The sequence below is a fragment of the Centrocercus urophasianus genome, unplaced genomic scaffold (genome assembly GCF_019232065.1).
Source record: "Centrocercus urophasianus isolate 14NV4802_14NV808 unplaced genomic scaffold, USGS_Curo_1.0 seq_23, whole genome shotgun sequence".
Taxonomy (NCBI): domain Eukaryota; kingdom Metazoa; phylum Chordata; class Aves; order Galliformes; family Phasianidae; genus Centrocercus; species Centrocercus urophasianus.
In genome coordinates this window covers 1,396,116-1,421,183 of record NW_024884789.1, presented here as the reverse complement: position 1 = coordinate 1,421,183, position 25,068 = coordinate 1,396,116, and the positions used below count along the sequence as shown (strand labels likewise).

At 44.7% G+C, this 25,068-nt stretch overlaps 4 protein-coding genes and 5 non-coding genes across 9 annotated transcripts in view; 2 read left to right on the top strand and 7 right to left on the bottom strand.

The window, feature by feature from the left end:
* Window positions 1-1,968, top strand: part of MAP2K1 (mitogen-activated protein kinase kinase 1) — a 30,404-nt gene extending 28,436 nt beyond the window's left edge. The window contains exons 10-11 of the mRNA XM_042824382.1: window positions 69-114; window positions 1,051-1,968. Coding sequence (XP_042680316.1) covers window positions 69-114; window positions 1,051-1,164 — 160 coding nt within the window. The 3' untranslated portion in view covers window positions 1,165-1,968. The remainder of the gene's footprint in view (window positions 1-68; window positions 115-1,050) is intronic.
* A 644-nt stretch (window positions 1,969-2,612) lies between these two features.
* SNAPC5 (small nuclear RNA activating complex polypeptide 5) lies at window positions 2,613-4,899 on the bottom strand. The gene is made up of 3 exons (XM_042824383.1): window positions 4,795-4,899; window positions 4,515-4,598; window positions 2,613-4,199 (listed from the first exon to the last, which is right to left on the bottom strand). Exons 1-3 carry the CDS (start codon window positions 4,882-4,884, stop codon window positions 4,092-4,094), a joined length of 282 nt encoding a protein of 93 aa, XP_042680317.1. The 5' UTR covers window positions 4,885-4,899; the 3' UTR covers window positions 2,613-4,091.
* Window positions 4,900-5,596: 697 nt separating this feature from the next.
* Window positions 5,597-11,084, bottom strand: RPL4 (ribosomal protein L4). The gene is made up of 10 exons (XM_042824735.1): window positions 11,009-11,084; window positions 9,690-9,861; window positions 8,890-8,996; window positions 8,352-8,490; window positions 7,726-7,850; window positions 7,218-7,347; window positions 6,634-6,790; window positions 6,368-6,451; window positions 6,006-6,126; window positions 5,597-5,916 (listed from the first exon to the last, which is right to left on the bottom strand). The coding sequence occupies exons 1-10, from the start codon at window positions 11,009-11,011 to the stop codon at window positions 5,677-5,679; spliced, it is 1,278 nt and encodes a 425-aa protein (XP_042680669.1). The 5' UTR covers window positions 11,012-11,084; the 3' UTR covers window positions 5,597-5,676.
* Window positions 7,099-7,169, bottom strand: LOC122163513. The gene has a single exon (XR_006169957.1). It is a non-coding gene; the product is annotated as a small nucleolar RNA SNORD18 (small nucleolar RNA).
* Window positions 7,416-7,483, bottom strand: LOC122163515. Its single transcript, XR_006169959.1, has one exon. It is a non-coding gene; the product is annotated as a small nucleolar RNA SNORD18 (small nucleolar RNA).
* LOC122163516 lies at window positions 8,555-8,654 on the bottom strand. The gene has a single exon (XR_006169960.1). It is a non-coding gene; the product is annotated as a small nucleolar RNA SNORD16 (small nucleolar RNA).
* LOC122163514 lies at window positions 9,080-9,151 on the bottom strand. Its single transcript, XR_006169958.1, has one exon. It is a non-coding gene; the product is annotated as a small nucleolar RNA SNORD18 (small nucleolar RNA).
* On the bottom strand, window positions 9,932-10,033 carry LOC122163510. Its single transcript, XR_006169954.1, has one exon. It is a non-coding gene; the product is annotated as a small nucleolar RNA SNORD16 (small nucleolar RNA).
* Window positions 11,085-11,541: 457 nt separating the features above from the next.
* Window positions 11,542-21,454, top strand: ZWILCH (zwilch kinetochore protein). Its single transcript, XM_042824734.1, has 18 exons — window positions 11,542-11,611; window positions 11,779-11,830; window positions 12,162-12,257; window positions 12,346-12,464; window positions 13,487-13,683; window positions 14,065-14,144; window positions 14,416-14,571; window positions 14,805-14,876; window positions 15,207-15,300; window positions 16,172-16,227; window positions 16,651-16,753; window positions 17,964-18,043; window positions 18,255-18,411; window positions 19,405-19,433; window positions 19,771-19,907; window positions 20,090-20,185; window positions 20,283-20,401; window positions 21,057-21,454. Exons 1-18 carry the CDS (start codon window positions 11,556-11,558, stop codon window positions 21,146-21,148), a joined length of 1,791 nt encoding a protein of 596 aa, XP_042680668.1. The 5' UTR covers window positions 11,542-11,555; the 3' UTR covers window positions 21,149-21,454.
* Window positions 21,455-25,068: the final 3,614 nt, after the last annotated feature.

Genomic DNA, 25,068 nt, shown 5'->3' with positions numbered 1-25,068 from the left:
AGTATACCAACACAATCTAACTTGATCTTTCTTTTGAGTGTAACCTGTGTAATGCTTTGTTTTCGTAGTTTAATTAAAAATCCTGCTGAGAGAGCTGATCTGAAGCAGCTGATGGTAAGTGAAAGTTCTTAACTTGAAATGGAACATTATTCCATACAGGCTGGGTTCCTCAATTGAGCTGAGCTGAGGGTCAGAGCGGACAGCCTAGAATGTCATTTGTGCCTCCTGATGCAGCTCAAACAGTTCTGGGGGGAGGGAGTGCTTCTCTTATCCAGACATCTAGAGGCCTCAGAGTTTGCACACCCTGAAAACAGGAGCCCTGTCGAGGTTTTGCAGTCTGCCATTTGGTTGATTAGCAAAATAGCTTTTGCTTTGGTTTATTAGCCAGTCGTAAAGTGTGTAAGCGGACAGCTGAACTGAATTCCTCTAACCTTATGGACTACTTGAATGAAGTTTTAGCAGCTTCTGGGAAAGAAGCTCGCTTCTCTTCTTTCATCAGCTTGGTGCTGCAAAATCTGTAGAACTACTAGATACAAACAAATCTTGCATTTTTTTCTACATGAAATGACTTTCACTTTCCCTGGATCTTCTCATGGCCTCAAGTTTAATGCTAGGGCTTAAGTTGTACTGCAGAAAATAAACTTTGCTTTGCCCTGATACTGCTGTATAGTAAGGGAGGCTGCAAAATACAATCAAATTCTTTCTGTTGCAAAAATCTCTTGTGTATGAAAGCAGACATTTTCCAGAGTGTGTTATCTCAAGTGGCAGAGTCACATTCTTATCGTGTACGGTGGTGTAAGTACCCACAGTGTAAGCACTGTGTAAGCAGTATTCCTCTGGAATACTTGCAGTATGGACCCTTCATATACTGATTATTTCAGTAATCCTGCAGAAGAGCTCTACTGGTCGCCTTAGGCTTGCTACAAAATTTGGCAAGCCACATGAATACAGAAAGTAAATCAGACTTATTGTAGCTGATTCAAAATGATTCTTTGCCTCATCGTGTTGCCTTGCTGAGTGTTTGAGTAACTTTGATTTTCCTCTGTTAAGATTCATGCTTTCATTAAGAGATCCGAAGCAGAGGAGGTGGATTTTGCAGGATGGCTTTGCTCAACCATAGGCCTTAACCAACCAAGTACACCCACGCATGCTGCTGGAGTCTGAACATGGAAGAGCAAATCCTGCCCCGTACATCTGTTAACAGCGCTCCTTTGGTCCTATTTCCTAAGCTTGTACCTGTTCAAACATGTATTTCACCTCTTAAGGAAGAATGTCTTTAGAGCATGTGCCAAATTGTTTTAAATTTTGTCATCAACTAATTGGTATTGTATTGGGTTACGTTTGTTTGCTGACCAAAATGTAAGATGTTTAAGTTACAGTGCTTGCTGATTTTAAGTGATTATGGATATTCTTTCTTAATGAAAATATCACAGGGGGAATTTACCCCTGGATTGTTTGAACTTTATCAAGGCTCTTGGTAAACCGTTGGTACTTCAGTCATGCTAACCTAATCTCCCATGCAAAAAAAGGGTTAGGGATGCTCCAAAACTGTATCTGTTGAGCATGCTTTTGCTGCTGCCAAACTGTATCTTGGAAGTTAGGCCTAATGGTTCCAATTTTGCTGTTGTTTAGAGATCACTCTTTCCAGGTAAAGAAGGCAAGAGCTCTGCATTCCTTGGAGTGGACAGAGCAATATTCTACTTGTAGACTTGTTCATATTTCTATATTTATTTTTAAAATGTGTCATCATACTTGGATTTAGTGATGTATGTCTTTCCGGTTGATTTTTAAAGGGTAGCTCTCAAGTGTCCTACAGAATCATGACAAAGATCTGGGCAATTTGCTTTCTTTTAACCTTAAGATTCATGACAGCTGTGTTTGGTGTCTAAAGTGTATGAAGATCCTCTATTGTTTTATTCTCTCAGATGTTTAGCAGTGGATTCTCTTAATAAATATATTATCAAGTAACTTGAAGCTGTTCTTTTAAACTCAAAGGAAAACTTCACCAAGACCTTCATCTTATTCAGTGCCATATTATGTGCACTCCATTATCTTTTTCATGTGTGTGAAACAGACAAACTATCACACTGAAGAACTACAGCAGTACTTTGTACTAGTTGTTAGAGGAAATATGCAGACTGTGGACAACAATTTTTTAGATAGGAAAGCTGATTTTACTATTTTGTGCCACATGCAGCAGTGATTTGAACACTGCAAGTACAGTTACATGTAGTTGGACAGCAGCAACAGTACTTTATTGCAACATGGAGAAGGGTTGGCTGGACTTAATTTCAAAAGGCCCGGTTCAGAAAAGACAGCAGGGAGAAAGAAGATGCAGCACAGACACGAAAACAATTTGGCGATCTCCTGGGGCCACATAACTTATTTTTAAAGGTCAAAATTTGTCTCTAGAGGTGAAACCCCAGACCAACAGCTCCAGAGGGGCTCTGCAGAGGTGCAGCAGGAAGCAGATGCCCCTGGGCTGAGATGGAGCTGGAGGTGCCACAGACATGCTGGGAACTGCAACGTGCAAGAGGAGACGTTGGCTACGGCGATGCTTACAAACTCTCCATATGCCTCCAAAGAACCATTTGACACTCCAAGCCATAACATTTCTTGCTCAGACATTTTATTTTCTCCTGCAAGCCTCAGGAAGGCTTTGCCAAGTGTTTTGAATTCACATTCTAAGCTCTTTCATTAAGACATCCAGGCTTGTCAGAAAAACAATTAGTCTTTAGTACAGGATGAAACTGGAATTACGTTCCTATAGCTACAAGCCAAATAAGAGCCAAATAATTTCTCTTCAAACAGTGGCAGGAAGGTGGTGGAGATTGAATCAAGTGCTCTGATGACACCCAGGATACTGGATGCTTTCGTAAGTTCCTTTCCTGCTCTTAAAAGCGAACTCCAGATAATGGTTGATTTTATTTTCTCTGAGCTGTTAATGCCAGAGACAGCAATAGCACCTTTAGCTGGCTGTGCAGTGAACAACCTGGATTGCTGTGGCTATTTTCTTTATCAAACTAAGTGGTAAGGATATTATTTTTACTCATCTGCTTTTCATCAGCTTAACAGAGTTTGATTTTGCATTCCTCAAAGCAAGTCTTTAAGAATTGATCAATAACCAGCTGCTCCACTTGGTGTCCACATTCCACGAGGAGGAAGAACACACTGTGTACCTATAGGAGCAGTATAAGCTTGTCACCATACCATTAACTACGCTGTGGAAGGGACTTTGCATCACTTTCCAAGTGAATTTTAATTTCTCATACTCCTTAAAGCAGAAGGCAGACTGGCATTGAACTACAAATTCACTGTAAGGGAAAAAGACAAAAACTGAAAATATTAGTTCCTTATTACAACTAATATGGACTAATTCTTACCGTACAGTTTGTGGAAGAATAAAAGGCCAATGGGCTGCTATGCTGAGTGAGCAAGTAAGAAAAACGTGGCTGTTACATCAGCCTGACAGTACTTAAAAACAGCACCTGTAGGGACAAGAGAGCTCCCTTGCTACTGCACTCAGCATCAGGGCAGCAGTGCAATGTCTGCTGCTCCTGCTGAGAGAACAATACAGCTCCTCTGGGTCACACTTACAGGACACGGATGTTGAGTTGTCTGTGTAACTGAGAGCACTGCAGCAGAAAGCCTGGAGAAACGGCTGGACACATCTTTTCTCACTGCCTCCCTTTAAACTTCCAGTTTAAGCAGCTGAGGTTATGATATAATCATTGGTTCACAACCAGCCTCTGCGGCCTGGTTTTGTTTTTCAGCAACAGCAAATAAGAACGGACAAATTATTGCTTTCACTGTGTTAAATTAGTCTGAATTAATGATTTTTACCTTGTATAAAGATGTAGTAAGCTACACTAGGTTTGCAAAATGGATTATGCTACATACTGGTGCAGCAAGTTCTCATTCTTTTAACATCTAATTCAAGATCTGCCAAGCCTGGGACATTTGTGTCCTCAAAGGTAACCTGCAACTCTGGGAGTCTGGCATGTCACACAGCACAACACAAACATCTGCCGGCAAGAACAAAGAAGGAATTCCTGAGTCTGTATTAAAAACCATTTTGACTCTTTTCTCTCTCAAGAATCCGATTCCTCCTCCTCTTCCATATCCTCTTCATAATCTCGAATACTCAGCTGTAATTCCGTTTGATTGATAGCAGCCTCGTCGTCCATCTGCCCGAGGATCTGTCATGATAAGAGAGTGCAACTGAGGGCTGTCAGCGCCAGGAGCAGCGCCGAGCTCACAGCCGAGCGGGGAGCCGTCAGCGCTCCGTTCAGACGGCACTGGAGCTGCCCGCCCCAGCAGCCCAGGGAAGCGATGAGCATCGCCGAACAATCTCAGGAGCTCAGCTGAAGGCTCAGACAGTACCCATATCCCATCCGCCTCTCGGCTAAAACGCTGCCTGCCTTACACTTAGGAGCATCGGACGCAAGCAGCCATTCCCAAACCCGCAGGGACGGGGAAGCCGAAGGGCCGCTCCCGTTCGCGCTGTGCCTCACCTGCTGCGGGTCCTCCGCGCCCGGGGCGGCGGCCAGGTCCTCCTCCCGGGACCGGATCATGGACTGCAGCGCGAGCTCCTCCACCTGCGCACGAAGGGACGCCAAGGACTCGCGGTCACCGCGGGGCGGCCACGCAGAAACGAAGCGCTTCCGGCGCCCGGCGTTCTCTCGCCACGCCGCGGCAGAAGCGCAGCCGTCGGCCGGCCGCAGCGCAGCGCCGCGCGGCAGAGGAACGGCCCGCCCCGCTCCCGGAGCGCAGCGCCCGCCCGGTGCCACCGACCTTGAGCCGGGTGAGCTGCTCGTGCAGCGCCGCCTTCACCCGCAGCAGCGTCTCCTCCTCCTTCCTCAGCTCCTGCAGGCGGCTCAGCATCCTGCCCGCCGCCCCCGCCCGGCCCCCCGCGCCCGCCGCCCCTCCTCCCCGCTCCCGAGAAGCGCTGCGGCCGCGCCCACGTGACCCCGAGGGCGGGAAGCGCGGAGCGGCAGCGCCCCCCTGAGGGCGGGAGGACGCGGAGCGGCCCGAGAGCGCCGCGTGACGTCACGGCTCCGCCATTTGCAGCGCTGTGGCCGCCCCCGCGCGGCAGAAGGAGAGCGCGGAGTTGCGAGCGCGGACGCGGCTGCCGCTGCAGTCGCGGTTCCCGCTGCGAACGCGCCGCAGAGATTAAGGGAAAACCGCCCTCCCCTCAGCCGCACGCAGGACCTCCGGGCAGGCGGACTGGCAGCCGTAGGGCCGCTAGAGCTACGCGTAAAGGGCGCTGCTAAGAGCTCCGCCCCGCGGCGATGGAGCTCTGCCCCGCCCCATCTCCTAGGACAGCATTTTGAACGGGCTCTGCAGGAAGGCATCAGTGAACAAGGTGAATAAAGCTCCCTCCAAATACGGGACATTAAAACAGCAGCCTGTGACTTCCCACGAAGGCTCACGACTGCTGCTGGATTCCACCTCCTCGGGCAGCGCCATGAACACACTGCTCTCACCCACGTGTGCTTACAGTGCCCTCAAAGCCCCACCAGCCTCCCACCGCTCACTTGAGCCACGCGCCTCACCCCCAACACGCACCGCTGTGCCAGACGACTACAAAAGCACCTCGCTCTTCCAATAGAATTTATTTGCTGTTGTTCCACGGTACAATTTTCTGAGCTCAGGTGTTCCAAGTGCTGCTCCTGCTCATGCTTCAGCCTTGCCCTTTGCTGGGGCCTTCGCTGGGGCCTTTGCTGGGGATTTTGCCGGGGCCTTCGCTGGGGATTTTGCTGGAGCTTTGGCTGGGCCTTTGGCTGGGCCTTTTGCTGCGGCCTTTCCTGCAGTCTTGCTTGCAGGCTTGGCCTTGGTCTGCGCCTTAGCTGACAGCTTGGCCTTGGATGTGACATTGGCCTTGGCTTTGGCTTTCTTCTCCTCCTTGAGTTTGTGCTACAACAGATAGAGAAAAAAAACACAACCATTAGCATCTATAGAATCGGCTCCAATGCCTCACACTGCACGACAGGCTTTGTCCTCACGTTCTGGGCATGGCGCAGAATGGTGTTGCGTCGCATTGTTTTGGCGTATGGGTTCAGCTTTATCATGACTCTCAGATTCTTCAGCGGGTTCTTCTTCAGGACTCTGCGGTGAATCTTCTTCCTGGAAAAAAGAAAGATGTATCATGATTCCCTTCCACAGCCCATAGGCTGTAAAACCTTCCTAAAATCTCACTTAAGGGAACCATAATTCCTAGTATTTACAGCCAGGATCTAAAGAAATCCCAGCAGTATCTGACACAGGGATTTCTGTTCTCAGTGTGAAGTGTTGCACTTCAATAATTAACTATAAGCAATAATTAACTACCAAGCACAATCTCCTCTTAATAGTTAAAAATTATTACTTTGGAGCACGCAGCGCCTTCTGGATCTCCTGGCTTCTCAGGATTCTTCCAAGGTCAGTGTTGGTCATCTTGTGCATCGGCAGGCTGGGAAGCAAACATTCAGAGTTTAAGATGGAAAATAAAAAATATAAAACTAATTCAATAAAAATAAGCATGCAGTACAAACTACTGTCAATATCCACTTTCCACACCCAAATGCACAACCTGTGGCTCTGCTGGGTTATCCTGCTGCCCCCATCAGCAGGGTCAGGTGTTACTACGCTTACTTGTAGTCACTCTTCAGAGTGGCAGGCTTGCGCCAGGTGCCGTACAGATCATCCAGCTTGCGGAAAGCGCTTTCAGTCCAAATGCAGAAACGCCCAACGTGGCCACCAGGAGCAAGTCTCAGCAGGTTCAGCTTGTTCACATCAAGAAGAGTAATTCCTGCCGAAGAATAGACACGCCTCTTCAGTTATAATGAAAAGCAAGCAGCACAGGACCAAGAAACAGACCATAAAGTACACAGAAACTGCTACGATCTTATTAGCTTTTACACTACAAAGTTACATAAACCTGTGTATAATAAGGTGTTCAACAGGTAAGTTAAAAAAAAAAAAAAAGTCAGCCTTCTCTAGTAACAAACTTAAAAGCTTCATTTTTACAGTCTGACAGGCAGTTGATGGATGGTAACAGACACACAAACATCCCTCAACATCACATTCCTGGAAATAAAGTTACAGCTACTTCAGCTAGAAGTCAGAACTTCCACAAAATCATGTGTTTCAGAAACACGGACCAATGAAGTGGAATCTCATCATTCCAGGCTGCCTTCCGAAAGAGAAAAGAGTAAATAAAATCAAATTAAAATCACCTGGGATATTCCGGAAAGCTCTAATGATGCCATTGTCCTCGTTGTAGATGATGCAAGGCCCCCTGCGCTGGATGCGACGGCGATTCCTCATCTTACCCTTCCCAGCCCTCATGCGCTGAGAGGCATAGACCTATAAAAAGGAAAAGAAACCATGAATATTTGAAGAAGTCCAACTTACAGCAGTAAGACAAAGGCACTTCAGTCAGAACTTCACAATCATCACTGATAATCTGAAACACGGACCAGTGAGAAGTTCATCATTCTTAAGACTCAGAACAGACAGAGACTGAGCTGTGAGTGTTGTTACTCAGCACTGAAATGAAGGGAACCGAGCACAAAGAGTAAAGCAGCATAAGAAAAAAGTGACTTTGCTTAAACTTTTTTTTTCCTACAACTGTTACCAAACGATTTTTTTCATGGCATCAAAGCAATACAGAGCAATCTGCAATTCTTAACCACGGCAGAACCTAATGATGAGCGTCCTCAGGAACATACCTGTAGAACTCACCTTTTTTATGTCATTCCAAGCTTTAAGCTTCTTAAGAAGGAGAACAGCTTCCTTTGTTTTCTTGTAACTCTCAACTTTGTCCTCAACAACCAGAGGAAGCTCCGGGATCTCCTCGATGCGGTGACCTAACGGGGGTTTTACATGACATTAAGTTTCCCAATGACCCTGGTTATATGCATGCATTTCAAGGTATTGCCTTGTGCATTCCGAAACAATGCAGAACAAAAAAAGGAAATCTAACATGGAGGTGTCCTAATAACAGCAGAGAAGTTCCAGTGCAGTCTTACTGGCCTGCCTCAAACAATACTCAAGTAAATTAAGCATGACCTGTGGCTTCTACAGAACAGAACAGAAATCAAACCAAACAACCTCATCTTCCATAATCTGCCAGGACAAGATTGATGTCAGCAACACACACAGAGGTAGCTCAGCATTGCCTAACTTCCATCAGAGTGAAACCCCCAAATTACCACACCCAGTTGTACATAAAAATATTCAACCTTCTGAAGGAGGGGACCGCATCCTTAATTTGAAAGGGAACTTATTATCCACGAGAAACATTTCAAGTAATTTTAGAGTAACCACTACTGCTCAGGCCACGCAAAGGTTGCCAGCAGAATTCCCACCTTTAGACATGACCAGCGCTGGAAGAGCTGATGCTGCCAAGGCAGAACAGATGGCATAACGTTTCTGAGTTACGTTCACTCTGCGGTGCCAGCGGCGCCAAGTCTTGGTTGGGGCAAACATGCGGCCTCCACGGCACATCTAAGTATCTACAGTTAAGAACAACCTTTCAGAACTGCGTTTTTCAATGTGCCTCCTTAACACTTGCTCAGCATTAACTGCTCGTCAACCATCTGTACCAGTTCACTGACAGCAGGCAACCGTCACTGAGCACAGAGTAAGACGCAAATTACGACATCATGGCAAGACGTGAGACTCAACACTTCTGCAGTGAAAAAAGACAGCAGAAATCATCCTGTTCAATAAAGCAAGTCTGAATTTGCACAGAGAGGGTTCCAATCACAGTTTTCACAGTGATCTGAGGTTTGAGGACAGCCATTACCTCAAGAAGTAGGATTCAATTTCATATTGAGATAAAATAATTTTGCCCTGCATGATTTGAGATTTACACTGATGTGAGCAGCAGCTAGGAAAGGATACATTTCCAAAGGCACCCTGGCCAGAGCGGTGAGTTCCACCACCTCGTACTCGAGGAATACGAGCAACAGCTCTCCCAGTACCCCAAGACTCAGCACTGGTCTGATGACCTGCAACAGAAAAAGAGTTCAGTGCAGAGAGTGTCAACACCAGCAGTTTTCCCAAAGCCACAGATTTGTTGAGCCTGGTACCAAGCATCAGAACTTCCACTGTTATCATATGGTTCAGAAACACGGACCATTGAAGTGGAATCTCATCATTCCAGCAAAACAAATCCTGATCAGGTAAAACAGCTCTTACAGAATCTGCTTAGGTCAGAATCAAGTATGGTAACACAACAATTTCTAAACTTGATCTTTAACACAAAGGTCTGCATTGGCACTGCTGTTTCTGGCAGATTAAGATGTTTGTGAACTGCCATCAGAAATAAATTTGAAAGCACTCGCACAAATTCCTTTGGAAGCAGCAGATATTTGCATCTACTAGCTTCTGAGGCAACTCCAGCTAACAGCCATTTGCGCAGGTTTAAGTAAATGCCACAGATGAAAGCCTCGTGTACTCAACATGGAGCAGGGGGTTAAAAAACACAGCATTTCATTGAAGTTTTTTGCCTGATAAGGCAAAGTTCCATACAATTTAAAATCAGGATTTTAACGACCAGAATAGTTCTCCCGCATTCTCTTCAAAATCTAACTGAACAGTGCTTCTGTTATTGCAACTCTGTATTTCTTTCCCTTTCAGCCCAGCTGCTGAAAACCAACAGCTCCCACAGCATTCCCACCCATTCTGGGGACAAAGCATACCTGCGAGCTCGCTGACAGCATAGGGCTGCCTGTTGTTCTTGCGCAGGTTGGTGTGAACAAAGTTCACGACGTCAGGGCGAATGGGAGCCTTGAACACCGCCGGCAGGGTGACATTCTTGCCGGATGCTTCCCCCTTTTCAGAGTAGACAGATATCAATGGTCGAGCGCAAGCCTGAAAAAGAAAAGGAATAGCTCTTAAGCACAAGTAAATTAGATTGCTGTCATTCAAATCCCTCAGCTATTGCTCAGAATTAAACGTGTCTGCAGCTCAACAGTGCCAGCACAATAACAGCAGGCAACTGTCACTGAACACTGGATAAGACGCAAATTACATCATCACAGCAATATCTGTACTGACAGCAGAGCTCCCTGCATGTCCCTTGTTCTGAACACTACAGCTGAGGTTTGAGGTGGCAGACACAGGGACAAGGTGATCCAAGGGCTGGATTTTGTGTTGAGGGACATGGTTCAGTGACAACTATTGGGGATGACAGGTCGATGGGTGGACTGGATGATCTTGAAGGTCTTTTCCAAGCTTGGTCTTCTGTGAGCCTACAGCTGCAGCTCTGCACCTTCTCAACAGCTTTCCATTCGCGAAGAACAACTGCACCTACAGAACCCACCTGTATTTATCAGTTTTTCAAAGCCTTTTAATTTGGGTTACAAATAAAATCCGTGCTGCCTAAACCAAGGGCTCTAATACCTGCAATGACTACAGCCAGGTTAACTCCATACCAGAGCAAAGTGAGCGTGCCCACCGAGCAGCTCTGTGTGCTCACAGCTCGGCGGTGACCCTTCTCAGAGGGCTGGGAAAGTTCTGCTCACGCAGTCTGAAGCCCAAGACAAAAGCACACCGCATATAAACGCAGGAAAGGCCTGGATCACGATCTGAAGTGCATCAGACCGAACTCTTTAGTACTTTATTTCAAGAAGAAAAAAAAAAAAAAAAGTGCATTAAAAAAACCAAAACAACAATCAAACTCCCACAGCTACCGGGAACATCTGCTAAAGAAATCTTTCTTTCAACTCGGTGCGGCTGCTGTCGCTCGGCCTAGGAGATGTACTGAGAGCACCGTGAGAACGGACCCCAGTGCCGGGACCCAACGCCCCTCTCCACCCCTGCTCTGCTCTGCGGCTCCACGCGGCCCCAAGATGGCGGCCGCCCAACCCCCCCGCCTGCTGTCCGCCCGCTGCCCTCGCGTTGCACGCGGCGCTGCCCCGTCTGCCGGGCCCGGCTCCCCCGGCCTCCGCTCTCCCCACGCTCTGCTCTGAGCCCGCACCTCCCAGAGCCCCCCGCACCCCTCCGGACCGCTCCTCACCATGACGGCAGCGCAGACCCCGCGTGCTCCCGCCTGCCTCCGCCGCTGCCCAACCGGAAAAGGAAATTCGCGTACCGCCGACGCCGCTACCAGCGCTGCAGTGTCACTCCGCGCTGCGCTGCGCTGCGCCCCGCCCTCCCTCCCCCCCGGGGTTCCGCTGCCCTCACGCGTCGCCTCAACGACCCCACCCCGCGCTGTGCAGCTCCGCTCCGCTCCGCTCCGCTCCGCTCCTCTCCTCTCCTCTGCTCCCCTCCGCTCCCCTCTCTCGCCCCGTGGCGCCGCCGCCATCCCCCGCCCTGAGGGACTCTTTTCTGGCGGAGGGATTCGGCGTGACGTGCCATTCCGTCACCAAAATCAAGTTTTTAAGAGAGCTTTTTTTATTTTATTTTATTTTATTTTTTAATTTTTACTGGAGAGGGTGCGGAGAGAATAAAACCTAATAAAACCCACCGCCGGGCGCTGGAAAAAAAAAATTAAAAATTAGAAATAAAAATGACGGCCCTGGGGGTGGATGTAGTTCCGGCGGCGGTTGTTGAGGCGCGCGGCGATGAGAGCGGATCGGCGGCGCGCGGCAGCGGTGGAGCTGTACCTGGCGCTGCGGCGGTGCGAGACGGGGCGGCGGGAGCGGGGTGCGGCCGTGTGGGCACGGCGCTGAGGGCGTGCGTTTGGAGCGGCGCTTTGGGGGATACGCAGATAAACGGAGCGTTCGGCGAGGGAAAAAGCGCCAGCCAAACGCAGCTGCTGCGCCTTAATGCTCGTTGTTCTTGCAGGATATATGAAGAGGGGAAGAAAAGCGACCCCGAACGCCCGTGTCTCTTTGAGGTAAAGCTGTGGGCGGGAATAACGCCTCAGGTTCCCGCTCTGAGGGGGCGGCGGGAACGGCGCGCGGGCGGGAAAAAGCGCCCCTTCAAACGCCCCTCAGGAGGGCGGCGGGAGGCGGCCGGGCAAATCGAGATTCCTTCACTCAGCCGTGGCTGTGAGTTGTGCGGTGTCTGCAAACGCAGCTCTCGAGAGAAACTCGAAGGTGAAGTGACTGGAAGATGTTTTTAGCGGATGCTCTGTCTCGGGTCGCGTGGTGGCTGCAGCCGCGCGCCTCAGAGCAGCTGAGCTTTGTATGCGTAGCGTATTTGTATTATTATCTTTTTTTCCCCAGGATGATGTAGAGATCTTTTTCATTGATGATAGCTGCAAAAATCCAGTTGGAAGATTTTGGAATGGAAGCAGCACGTTGTACATCCTGCAGCAAGCAGTAAGCGTGCCTCTTAGTGTCAGACTTGTGAACGTCATCTGTTTTCTTGCCGTCCAATAGTCTCACGCGTCGTGCATTGCTCTTGCAGGGCCGCAGTGAGGGCAGCGACCCAACAGGAGAACCAGGAGCAGAGGATGCCCTGCACACCTCTCAGCTCACACCCACGGTGGACACGGGCCCGGCTGCGCTGCCTGTCCAGAGAGCAAAGTGGGTGCTCGCACGGCTGCCTCCCTCTGCTCATTTCTGGGCGCTTTTCCTTTTTTTCCTTTTGCCTCTCTTGCTTATATTCAGCACCTGCTTTATTTTTGATCCCCCAAAGTTAAATACTTACCAATTTAATGGTGACCCGAGCATTGTTATTTCTGCAGAATGGCACCCTTGCAAAGTGTAGCTGAAGTCCTGGTGCTGGAAAAGGACTTGTGAGCTGTCCCACCTTGCTAAGGGGACTGCCTCACTGCAGGTGTGCACAGAAAGCTTGGGAGGACTGAAGTGCCTGCCTTCTGAGAGCTTCAGTTTGAGAAATCTGATCAGGATTTGATCTTTCGACTGTTACTAAAATACAAGAATACAATATATTAAGAATAATAATATATTAAGAATAATTCTAATAAGAATAATTAGAATAAAATACAAAAATACAAATACAAGAACAGGGTAGTGAATCGTGGTGACTTGCTTGCTTAACTCACTTATCCCTTTAGCATCCTTTAATTTTAAAATTCAGTTATATGTTTAGGACTTTTTCATGTGTACTATATTGTATGAAATATTTTTCCAGTTATCATAGAATGGCCTGGGTTGAAAAAGACTACAATGATCCTCTAGTTCCAACCCCCCTGCTATGTGCAGGTTGCCAACCACCAGACCAGGCTGCTCAGAGCCACATCCAGCCTGGCCTTGAATTATGATATATTTCTTTTCCTTCATAGATTACCCATAGGAAGATGTTTACAAAACTGCATCCTTTCTGTAAAATGGTGTTGTGTCTGCTGATGAGGCAGGGCAGACAGGAGTTGTTACTGTGGTATTACTGTGGTACTGTGGTGTTGAGGGACATGATTTAGTGGGAGCTATTGGTAATAGGCGAACGGTTGGACTGGATGATCTTTTAGGTCTTTTCCAACCTTGGTGATTCTATGATTCTATGAATCTATTATTCAGTGTTTTACATAACAGATAAATTTTGTTATACTTGCTGATATCTGGTTCTTTCCTGTTCACATCCCCAGGCAGCTTATTTCCTTGTATACGATGGCACAGAATCCAAACATGACCCATCTGAACATCAGTGAACAGGTTGTGCTTCCGCCCCTCTGGATACGGTGTGATGGCTCCGACCCTGAGCACACTTACTGGCTTGGAGCTGAGCCTCTCAAAGCTGGAAACAAAATCACAGGGATCAGTTTGCATATGGTTACGTGTGATGGTGAGGTTATAATGCTACGTACAAAATTGAATGAGGAAGGCTTAAAAATGAGGAAAAACTTAACATGTGGATGCTGCCTTTGTGTGATGTTGGCTTGTACTGCTTGCTTCTAATCCTTGCTTGTTTTTTTGAAAAGAGAAAGATGTCTGTGTGCAGCGAGGAAGTAACTTTTAAATATCTTGTATGCAGCAGTGCCTGAAGGCCTACCTTCGCTCAGGTGCAATGACTTAATAGATATTTAAATGTGATCATACTGAAAATAAAAGCTTAAATGCAAGAAACAGTACTCCTTGCTGGAGGACAACGTGAAGCTGAATGCAATACTGAAGAACTAATTCTACATGCCAAATATAACTTGCATTTTTTAATTCTTTTTTGCAGGTCCCACCGCTGATAAAACCTGTTTTGTGAACCTAGAAGAACTCAAAACGGCGCACAAAGTCAAACACCATTCATCTGTTGTAGGTCTTTTTCATCTGGCATTGCTTATAGTTTGTTTTCTATCTATGATTCTGATTTAGGGAAGCTTTGTAGATACTATTTAGAGAATCAGCACAACGCTACAGTATCATAATCTCTTTAGAAGTAACATTTGGGCTTTCTGACTTGTCTCTGTTTCTCCTTACTTAGCCAATATTTCCTTTGTGTGAAATGCTTCCAAAAAATATTTTGCACAAGTACAGAACAGTGCTGTGTTATGTTTTAAAGATTTGTAAAATCTGTTCATTCTAGGTGACAACCAAAGGATTTGCTCAGTATGAACTTATCAGTGCTGCTGCAATGGATGACACAACTCTGGGATCTGAAAGCAGTATTTCTGTCGATGTCACCTGGCACTCTGTGGATAAGATTCTGCAGGCGCCGCCGCTTTGTTCGGCTGCCACGCTGGTCAGTAAGGAGCCCAGGCTCTTTTCTCTGCTGACCTCATTAGTAGTGCAGGGGGTAGAAAATACGTTTGGCTCTTGCCATTTGTGGTTGTTGTTTATGTAAGGAATATTCTACGTAAGCAGTATAGCATATTTGTAAGAAAAACTGTTAATTCATCTGTATTTCCTCAGTGAAAATCTTAAGATACCTGATTTCTAAGGTTTGAATCTGACATAATCTTCTGGAACTTTCAGAACATTATGTTGGAGTCTGGGGACCCCAGGAGTCCTGTGTATCCCCTCTATAGAGAGCTGCAGTTTCTCCTTGTAAGTAAAAATGAGAAATTCCAATTTCAGATATGCATGGAATGGTGATTTTTGTGTGTGTGTTAATAATTTACTCTGTTTAAGACTCCATATGGTATTTCAAAGATATTTGAAAGTGTTCAGAATAAATTTTGAATTTGGTTTCACGAATCTTCAATGCTCCAAGGACAAACCAGGAATGCCAAAGCCAGGAAGCGTGAGAGGCTTCAAAATCCATGGCTCTACAGAGCTGTGTTTCCTGGGGAAGTTACCTACATTTTGAAGAGTGATGTATGCAGAACCTCAAATAGTAACTGCTGGGTGTTGTTTTGCTTTTGATGCTGCTTTTAGGCTTTGGCTGAAGGCTTGAAGACGGGTGTGACGGAGTGGCCTGAGCCCTTAGAGACCCAACCGGCTTTTGAGCTGGTCCAGGGATTTCTGCTGGGTAATTGTTGCTTGTTATGTGGGAAGGGAGGGATGTCACCTTTCACAGAAGCAAAAGAAAATCGACATAAAACTTCTGAAGTGTTAGAATAAGAGATTGTAATTTCTGTGCTGTAATAACTCGCATAAAGCATTAGTAGTTAGTCCCAATATCTCGTACGAAGGGAAATAAAGGTAATAATTGTTTCTTACAAAATAAGATAGTCATGTTTAGAAGGCAGTCGAATGAGTTCTGTGTGCATCTTTCAAGTTACTTGGCGTGCACATGAACATCTGAAGGTGCAAAGTGTCCCGGGAGCAGAGGCTGACAGCAGTTGTTTGACAGCTTAAAGTGAAGCACTCCCAGCTGCTGGTAGCTGCTGAAAGCAGCTCAAACTGAGCCATAGCAGTCTAACCAGAAGCTGAAGGTTTTACTAAATGAACCTAGAAAGAACATCAGGTGAATACACCAAAAGGTTTGCAGATGCAGCTGTATGTTTTTCACAAATGAATACGGAGGTAGAACTTGGAGACAAAAATTACCTTTGACAAATAAATTTGTGAGAAAACCAGAGGCAGTAATTAGCCTGTTGGTCACCCCTCATTGCTTCAGCCCTGGAACATGGGGAGTTAATGCTTAGCTAAAGGACACTGAAGGTGGAGAGCAAAATGTGTGTTTCACAGTAAAGCCTACTGAGAAAGCAATACATGTGTATTTCAAACCAAATGCTTGCCCAGCAGAAACAACTTAGAAATGGATACATTTCAGTTTCATTTTAATTTTACATTTCAGTGTCAGTTCTGGTGCATGCCCAGCAGTTTATAACCAGCCCCAGGGGTGGTTGGTTTTGCTGTTCTTCCATGATGGTGATGTTTATTTTCTCCTTTCCTAGATTTGAAGAAGAAACTGGATGGGTGTTGTGTATCAGGAAATAAGAATGAAACAGAGGTATATGCAATTTCCTACCTGTTTCTTTGTCATCTCATTCCTCTGGCAGGCAATTATTTCAGATTTTGATTATGTCTTGTACATTGCTTATGCAGACATGTGAGTACGTAGATGTAATGATGTAAAGATCTGTAGCTTTCTGCTTTTGCAGTTTAGAAATAATAGAAATTGCTCAAAAGGCAAAATTAGAAGTTCCATGGCTGTTCTCTGATGGAAAGTCCACTGTAGTTTTTCCTGTCAAGAAAATCTCCTTTTCTGGGCACGTCCATTGTGTCCATTATGCATAATTTTCATATAGTTTTGCATTCAGTTGGTAATCTTGGAGATACTTGGACTATTTTGGTATGCTTCTTCCCCTTCCTTTTTAACTTTAGTTGAAGGTCTTTAAATCTTAAGCATCATTTTTCATTTGAACTCTTTCAGAGTATCAAAAGTGACACTGCTGCAGTGGACAGTTCAATAAAGTCAATCTTCAGTGAACGAGGAGACCTGGATTTTGCTGAACAATTATGGTGCAAAATGAGAAGTAAGTGTGTTTTGTTGTGGTGGCTTTTAGTTGTTGTGTTTGGTTTATTTTTTGACCCATTCACTGTCCTTTAATTCTTCTCTGTACCTACAACACTGTATTACTTCCTTGAGAAAATGAAAGTAAACTTCTCTGAGTTTTATGTACTGTTCAGCTCTTCAGAAAATTGTTACTTTTTTTCTAAAGGAACTAATTTTAGGTATGTAAGACCATGCACTCTCTTACAACATAGGGAGGCATTTCAAGATCTAGCAGGAGACACTGTATTTCTTTAGGATTATAACAGTACTAAAAAGTCAGGAGTGTGTGCCTGCTCTGTGGCTAAAAACTAGTGATCTGTCAGAGTGACTTTCTAGATCTGAAAGACTTAAAGTTGATAAAGCTACATACTTGGTCATTCTTGATGTAGGACTTACGTTCTTCACAAAAAAGCATTGAAATCTGTCACAGAATCCTTAGACTGAAAGGGACATTTAAAGGGCATCCACTCCAACTCCCCTGCAATGAACAGGGACGTTTTGGCTGTTTTTTTTAACTGAGCAGTTAAGTTTTTGCAAGTACTGTTGGGCTGCTGTTACTGAGCAGCTGAAGGTGACGTGCGGAATCAAACTCTGTGACCAAGTAAGGTTACAAAGCAGGCAGGGTTTGTCCAGTGCAGCGGGTGCAAGGGGGACAGATCTGCCTGACCTGCACCGGCCTGGAGGACTGGTGCTACAGACACAGGCTGAACTGATACTCAGTCAGTAGCTGTCCTGGAGTTCCATACAGACTCCTCACACCCGGAGAGTTCGTTAGACACAGAGCCTCCCCTGTTGCACGTGGGATGAAGGTTTATTGTCTCCCTCGCCAAGGCTCCTGACCTTTCTGGCTGTGAACTCCCAGCCTTTCAGGGGTTCTCCCCCCAAACTGGTTTCTCCTCGCCCTGTGGACATCTGCTCACCTCCCTGCCAAACGTCCTCGGGCTGTTCTCAAACCATATCTTTATGGCCTTCATCCCCCTCGTTGCCCCAGACACACTGTCTGCCATCCCTTATTTTCTAAGGAGCTCCACATTCCTGCTTCTGTAAACTATTAACTATTCCCCTTCACCCCCCCTTATTCTCAGTCACTGTGAAGTTTTCTTGCCTTTTTACTTTCACTTGTTTCACATCTCACCTTTCAAAGGGAAAGCCTGAATAGATAAATAAAACATGTCATCATTTTTCTGAAGGTGTCTGTTCCTATCAGGAGTTGGTGGAGTGTCTCATGCTGGTCGTAAAATTCCTGGAGCACGGTGAAATACAGCCATGGGTATGTAATCTATTTCACAATAGTTTTATCCTTTCCAGTTACTCGAAGCAGAGTCTGGCTCTTATTATTTAGTTGCCCTTATTTCCATGTTGTTTTGTTGAGGTTTTTTTTGCTTGTCACACTTTGCATGTTTCCATGGTGTTGCATTTCTAAATAATACCATGCTGTTTTGTACACGGTTGCCCCACAGAAAAACTTGTTTAACTTTCAGATTCATCAAGGGAGTAGCAGTTTGCTCAGTAAACTGGTCCAGCAGTCTTACCATGGCAAGGTGGAGGCCGTGTCCCTCAGTGGCATCACTCCGATTCAGATGCTCTTGGAGATTGGTTTGGATAAGATGAAGAAGGATTATGTCAGCTTTTTCATAGGTGAGCCAGCAATCTGTTGTCATGGTTAGAGATGTGTGGGAAAAGGCTGCTCTGCACAGGAAATAAAGGCAGGTTCCAGTCGCTTCGATTTCACTTCTGCCCGCCAGCTGCTGCAGTGCTGTTCCCAGCCTCCTTGGTGTTCATGCTCTCATGCTCTGTGTGTGTCTTCCCAAAATAAAAAAATGAACTTGTTTCCAAATAACTGCACTTAGTATAACCCTGCATTTCTTTTTCTAACTGAAAAAAATCTCATGGTTAAACTTACTGTAACACAGTGTCAGATGTGTGTAACGGGGCTGTTCTGTTTTCTTACCTGTCTGCTGTAGGTGATAAATTAAGACCTTCTTGCTCTTTCTGCCCTTTCTTCTATGGTCTACGTGGGTTAAAGGAAATCAGGCAAGGGTGTTTATATGTAATAGCTGTGTCTGTACAGTCCGTACTATGTAGATTTTTAATTTTTTTATATTTATTTTTAGTGCACATTGCATAACCCAAACAAAAGCTGGGCTGGAACAATTTTTGTAATGTACCTTTTCTTGACAGCACCATGGCTTTGTTTTTAGTATTACAGCTCTATTTTTTTTTTCTGAATCCAGAAGGGATGTTATGTTTGCCGCTGTACTTATCCATTTCCTTCAACTCTTTCTTTCTTAATTTATTTCTTGCTTTGTCACACTTGATCTTTCATTTTCATATTTGTTATATCTAAACCTGGGTGTCCCAGGGAGGGTGGTTGTCTCAAAGCATGGGATGGCTTTGTGTGTGGTGCTTCCGTGGAGCCTTGGTAGCATGTAAGATACTGCCCTATCCTGCCACTTCAGTGGCTGTGATCCTTGTTCTGCATTAGTAACCGTACTGATAAACAACATCATCTTCCATCTTAGTGGCTGCACTTGTTTTCCTTGAGTAGAATTTGCTGGTAGGTTACCTGGCTGTTCATGTATTTCACCTGATGATATCTGATAATTGTTTCTTTTCCTGTTCACTTTCCAGGTCAGGAACTCACAACATTAACCTATTTGGTGAGATTCTTTATTTTTAACTCTTGATGTACAGCACCCTCAGTTGGTGGGGGGGGTAACTTCCCCATAAGCTGAGCAACTGAATTGCAAATAATGAGAACAGGACAGCATAGGGCAGAAATGTCATTATGTTGTTTTCTTATTCATATGTTTCCCATTTGTCTGGTATTAGTCATTGTCAGGCACCAGAGTTCTGACTTTGTTCTGACTCTGCTGGGCCATTCTTTATATATTTACTTCTTCAAAGAACAACAGAACGATTTTAGTAAGCAGAGAGCAGGCTGTGTGTGTAGAAATTGAGGGTCTGGTTAAGAGCAGAAGCTGTTTGCTTTTCCAGGATTACTTCGTTTCCACATCAGTAGATCTACAAGAGCAAGTTCATCGTGTTCAAAAGCTTCATCATATGTTGGAAATAATGGTCAGCTGTACAGTCTTACTCCAGTTTAAACATGAGAACCTCTTCCCTTTGACACAGTAATTATTTCATTTCTACTTTATAAATAGCATTAACAGACAGACTCTCTTTGATAGTAGTAAGTAAACTTCAAAAAAAAGCAAAAAGCAATCTGAGGATTTAATTACTTTTGCCTGAGGTTTATGCAGTGTTGCACAGCATTCATCCAAGGAATGTAACTTGTTGATTCATATTACTCTAGAACTTGCCTGAAATATTATAAAGAAAACCCTCTGAATGAGAAGCAAGTGTTTCAGCTGCCTATCAGACCAGCCCTTGTCAAGAAGTTCTATCAGAAGTAAGATCACCTTCCATGTTTGTAGCGTTCAGTTCAGGTTGTGGATTCAGATCTGAGCACCTGACTGAATGTGGACATCTTTTGATTATTCTATCAGTGATCACCCAGAAATGTGGAAGGTGGACATCACCAGTGGGCATGGCCAGAAGGAGGTTAAAACAACGTGGCAAGTTAGTGCTAGTGCTCCTGTTGAACATATGGCATCCAAAAACACAGGTAAGGAATATTTATGGTGAAATGAAATAACGGAAGTACACATTTTAAAAAGCTTTTGTGCTGGCTTTACTGAGTATTTATATTTTCTTAGTTATGTATATTCAGCAAAACTGAAGCAAAGCAGTCTTTCATGAAGAATACGAGGTGGTATTCATAGAACATAAAAGACTTTCAGAAGGTCTGACCTTCTGCCTTCTTAATTTGTCTGAATTAGGTTTTTAGTGTTAAAATGGCAGAAGATTTCTGAGGATGACTTGACTATTTAGTATCTTCCACAGCATCTTAGAGCTTTTAAAATCTTTGCCCATGTATCTGAGAATGGGTCTGAAGACAAACTTACCTGTTGCTGGATACTTACATCTAGCCTGGGAAGCAAACAGGCTGTAATGAGAGGAGATGTACCTTGCTTCATAAAGTCAAGTGCAGAATAAGTGAAAATGCACGAGGACAGGGAAGGATTAAGGATACAGACTGCAATAAAAGTGTCTGGGGTGGGAGTGAAGGGGAGGTTTGTCCCAGGGCAATGCTTTGTAAAGCTTTCCCACCTTCCTCAGTTTTTGTCGTGAAGTGCCTCTGTCACTGAAACTTTATTCCTGCATTATCTACATTTGCTCCTTCTAAAAACACTGGCTAATCAAATCTTTTGTCTGTGCAGGTCTCTTTTGTGATACCACAGTTAATGGAAGCAGTGAAGAAAGGATGTATTTTGTTGCAGTGGCTGAGTGCAGTCAGGTGCATTTCACATAAACGCACATCACTGTGCAGGCAGGCCTTGAAAGGTACAATAAGGGGGGAAGTGCAGCATTATCTATCAGCAGCGTGTTGGAAAGATTCTGGCATTTGGAGAACACTAGAACACTTCATCTCACTGAGTTCTTTGCTTTAGTATGCTCACACAGTGTGACACGCAGCCCTAAGTCATCTGTACCAATCCAGTTTGTATATAAATGTGCAGTTGTGAATGTACAGAGTAATTGTTTTGGTAAGATAGTAGATATCTTGGTACATACATTTCCAAACATTCAATAAAGTTCTGCACTTTGGGGTTTAAAATTTTATTTTTACTCATTAAGAATGCACACAGACACTGTTAAAAGTTATTAAGTACTTTAAACCAACAAAACAAGCAATATGGGTATTTTTTGTATCAAGAGATATTTCATCCTTCAGGTATATTTGGAAAGCCATTCATCCAGGGCATTATGAACCTCTGCAGTTTGGTTTTCTTCATATCTCAGTTTACACTCTGGAGTCTTCCTGGCTGTTCTGTGGAGAGAAACATCCTGTAGTGTAAATCTGAATGGTAGTTGTCATCTTCGAGAAGCCACTTCAACTCTATTCCACACTTAAATAGCAAAGCATCATCCTAACTTGCAGCCATGAAATAACTTAGTGTTTAAGTGGTGCTCTTGGAATATTTGAATCACTTTCCATTTTAAAACAGTGCTTATCTCTTCAAATAGCAGCTTGTGGTAGTGAAAAGTGAAATGATGAAAAGATTGAAAACAGAATTTGCAAATAGATTTTGATCACTTGAAATGTGTGCTGGCAAGGTTAGAATCGCTTTAATCATATCTAGCTATTCCATATAATCCTTACCAAAATAACAAGAAACAAAATTTGCTGCATAAAACTTAAAATAATGCAGAAAGAAAATATATTTCGGGTTTTATTAAAATTTCTAAATTAAATTTTGAGAACTGAGTAAAAAAAAAAATAGAAACAGGTCTGTACAGAGCTGCATGGACAGAGCAAATAACATTTCTTCACCTTTACAATGGTGCAAAAGGAGGCACTTGTGCTAAGTGTTCTACAATGCAGCTGGCTTACTGTGTTGTTTTTGTTACACAATGAGAAGTTGTGCCATTTTAGCTGTGATTTTGGAGGAAGAGCAGGAGTAGGACAATACATGATGAGTATATCTCAGCAGCATCCATGTCTGCCTGGCTGTGTGGATCAACAGGTTCCCCCAGCTACTCATTAGGGAAATTCCAACTGTACCTTAAAAACAAAGTAATAATTCTGCAGTTTGTGCACAATTGCTAGGCCCTTGATAGAAGTAGAAGCATAATTACAGAATGAATACCTGTTACCATGCTGCTCAGTGTGCCAGGTGTTGTTGTAAGAGTGCCATACATTTGTGTGAGTCTGTAAGAATACATAAGAGCACGTGCACACTGCAACTGTTAGATTGTAGGCAATGCAGGAGGATAGTGGAGAGGAGCTTTTGGATTAAGGTGTATCTGAAAATATTGCATCATTTCTTCTAAGTATATCATGGAAGCTTCCATTTCTTATAAAAACCACAAACATTTATTCAATATGCCTCCCTTAAATTCCTTGAGGTGCTCGTAGAGGTTACACACAGCATTCAGTATAGTGTCCTGTCCAGCATCTCTTGTCTTTGATGTCTTTGCTTGAGGTGGGTGAGTGTTTATGAGTCACTGAAATCACTCTGAAAAACTGAGTTCATTTCACTAGACCAGGATTCTACTCCTTGTTTCTAGACTAACCTGGACATTTTCTTACCCAAGCAGTTACACAGTATTTTTCAAGGGAGTATTTAAATTACAAGGAGTATTAAGTTGTCACAACAGAGGGTTACGTCAAGCATCTCTCATTGCACGTGATCCCTGAATATGCACTAGTGGTCTGAAATCAGTTTGCCTCAGCTACTGAATAAATTTGATGTGCCAGTTGGAACTGGCATGGTTACAAAGCTGTGTTTCTGTTTAAAGAGCAGGATGAAAAATTTAATCAGTCTGCTAAAAATTCTCACTTAACACAATTTAAAATTCAATTTAAATTTTACTTTAGTTACATGGTGTGCTGCATTCTATGCTCCACTTCCACCAAGCTTCTCTGTTAACCAGTAAGAATACGGCGGAGTTGCACTTGCTTCTGATGCCAGTGGGCATAATCCAAGCCCATGAGACAGAGAGCAGATAATGATTAACTTTAAGCTTCTTCAGTAACTGAATGTCATCCTATGAAATCAGTGTATCTCATATCCAGACAGAATAACTCTTCAGTAATTCGTCTGTCTTAAATAGCTCTGAATGTAGGAAATCTTGAAGAAGAAAAAATAATAATAGCACAAATATCCATATCTTCAATAGTAAAGTAGGAGTAGATGACACATGAAATAGCTCTAGAATGTTTCTAGAGGGACAGTTCCCCCTTGGTGATACCTTCACTTTGTGGTAGCATCACATGCTGTCTCCTGTTTCATCTCTGAACACTTTCCCTTTCATGTGAGTAAAAGCATCCCAGATCCTTGGTCCTTTCCCATCTTTGTCCCAGGACCCTTTAGTCTGGTATGCAGAACTTCCAGCTCTCCATAAAAACCCTGGAGGTAAAAAGACTTGAGTTACAACTTAAACGTTTGGCTGCCCACCAGTCTTTCATACTAACTTCACATATGAAAAAGTAATTGATGCACCTCTGCTTTTGCTAGAACACAGCTCTGCCAGTCAGTTCTGTTTGTGGTTTTAGTCCAGCAGTGATTACGCAGTGCTCCTCCATGATCGTCCTCTGTTGCTATGTGTCAGCGAGTAAACCAGGCTTCTGTGCCTCCTTTTCTTTACTTAGCCACCTGGGAAATGCTTTCATACCTAGAAAGCAGCATTAACATGGGATGTGTGAGCCTTTACCCATCCACCCTAAGGAAATGGGTTCTGTAAGAAAAGCGATGTGTAGGGGAAGCCACTCTCAGGAGTTGGGTGGTTTTTGCCTGCTGCAGCACCCATGCAGCTGCCCGAGCCTGGGGCTTTCTGAGCGTGGGTGACTCATGACCTGGAACCTTCTCGAGGCCTTTGAAGCCATACAGGCTGAGCGAATTCCGGTTCATTCACTTTGCTTTGCGCTTTTTAAGCAGTACTGGCGCCCTCTGGTGGTCAGTTTCACGAATGAGAATCAGCTTTCAAAGCATTTTTTGGTAGCGTGGAATAAATAATACGTACCATTGTAGATGTTACACTGCCTCCGATGGCAGAAGTGAAAAGCACATTTGAACCGCAGGGGGCATTTTGTCAGGAGCCCTTTGTTCATCCATGCAGGTCACTTGATGCACTTGTTTCTGGTTAGGATGGACCCTGCTCAAGGTGTTGCTTGAAAACCAGCCAGCTTACATGCTCTGGGAGTGACAATCCTCATGAGGAGCAGCACTGTGTGTATAAGTCAGCCTGCTGCAGGAGAGCTTGGTGCTTTAGGCACCTTCAGTACTTGCCATGCATTTGGCAGGCGTTCTCCCCTGCAGAAGGTGGGCAGGGCAGTGTGTGCAAGTCATTGCAGCATTGTGTGATCTGGAGTTAGGCTTATTAACGCTGTGCATTATTCATTTCTCGTTATATCACATTTACACATAAAGCCATGCCAAAAATTAAGACTCTGGCGTGCCAGGAGACAGATAGTTACAGTTCTGAGATCTGACAGAGACAGATCACCCCTCTTAACAGGTGAGGAGGCCCTGAGGGATATTGGGCAGAAATCACCCAGGGAGCATCTATCAGAGCTAGGAGAGCTAGCAGAGCTGAGCCCAGTCTGCTGCCTCCCTGCACAGAGCAGTGCATACAAGTCAGTTTGCTTCTTTAGGGTGTGCTCACGTGTCACTGAAGTCACTTGGCAAATTGTCACCACCTTCAGTGGTCAGAAGAGCAAGCCTTTAA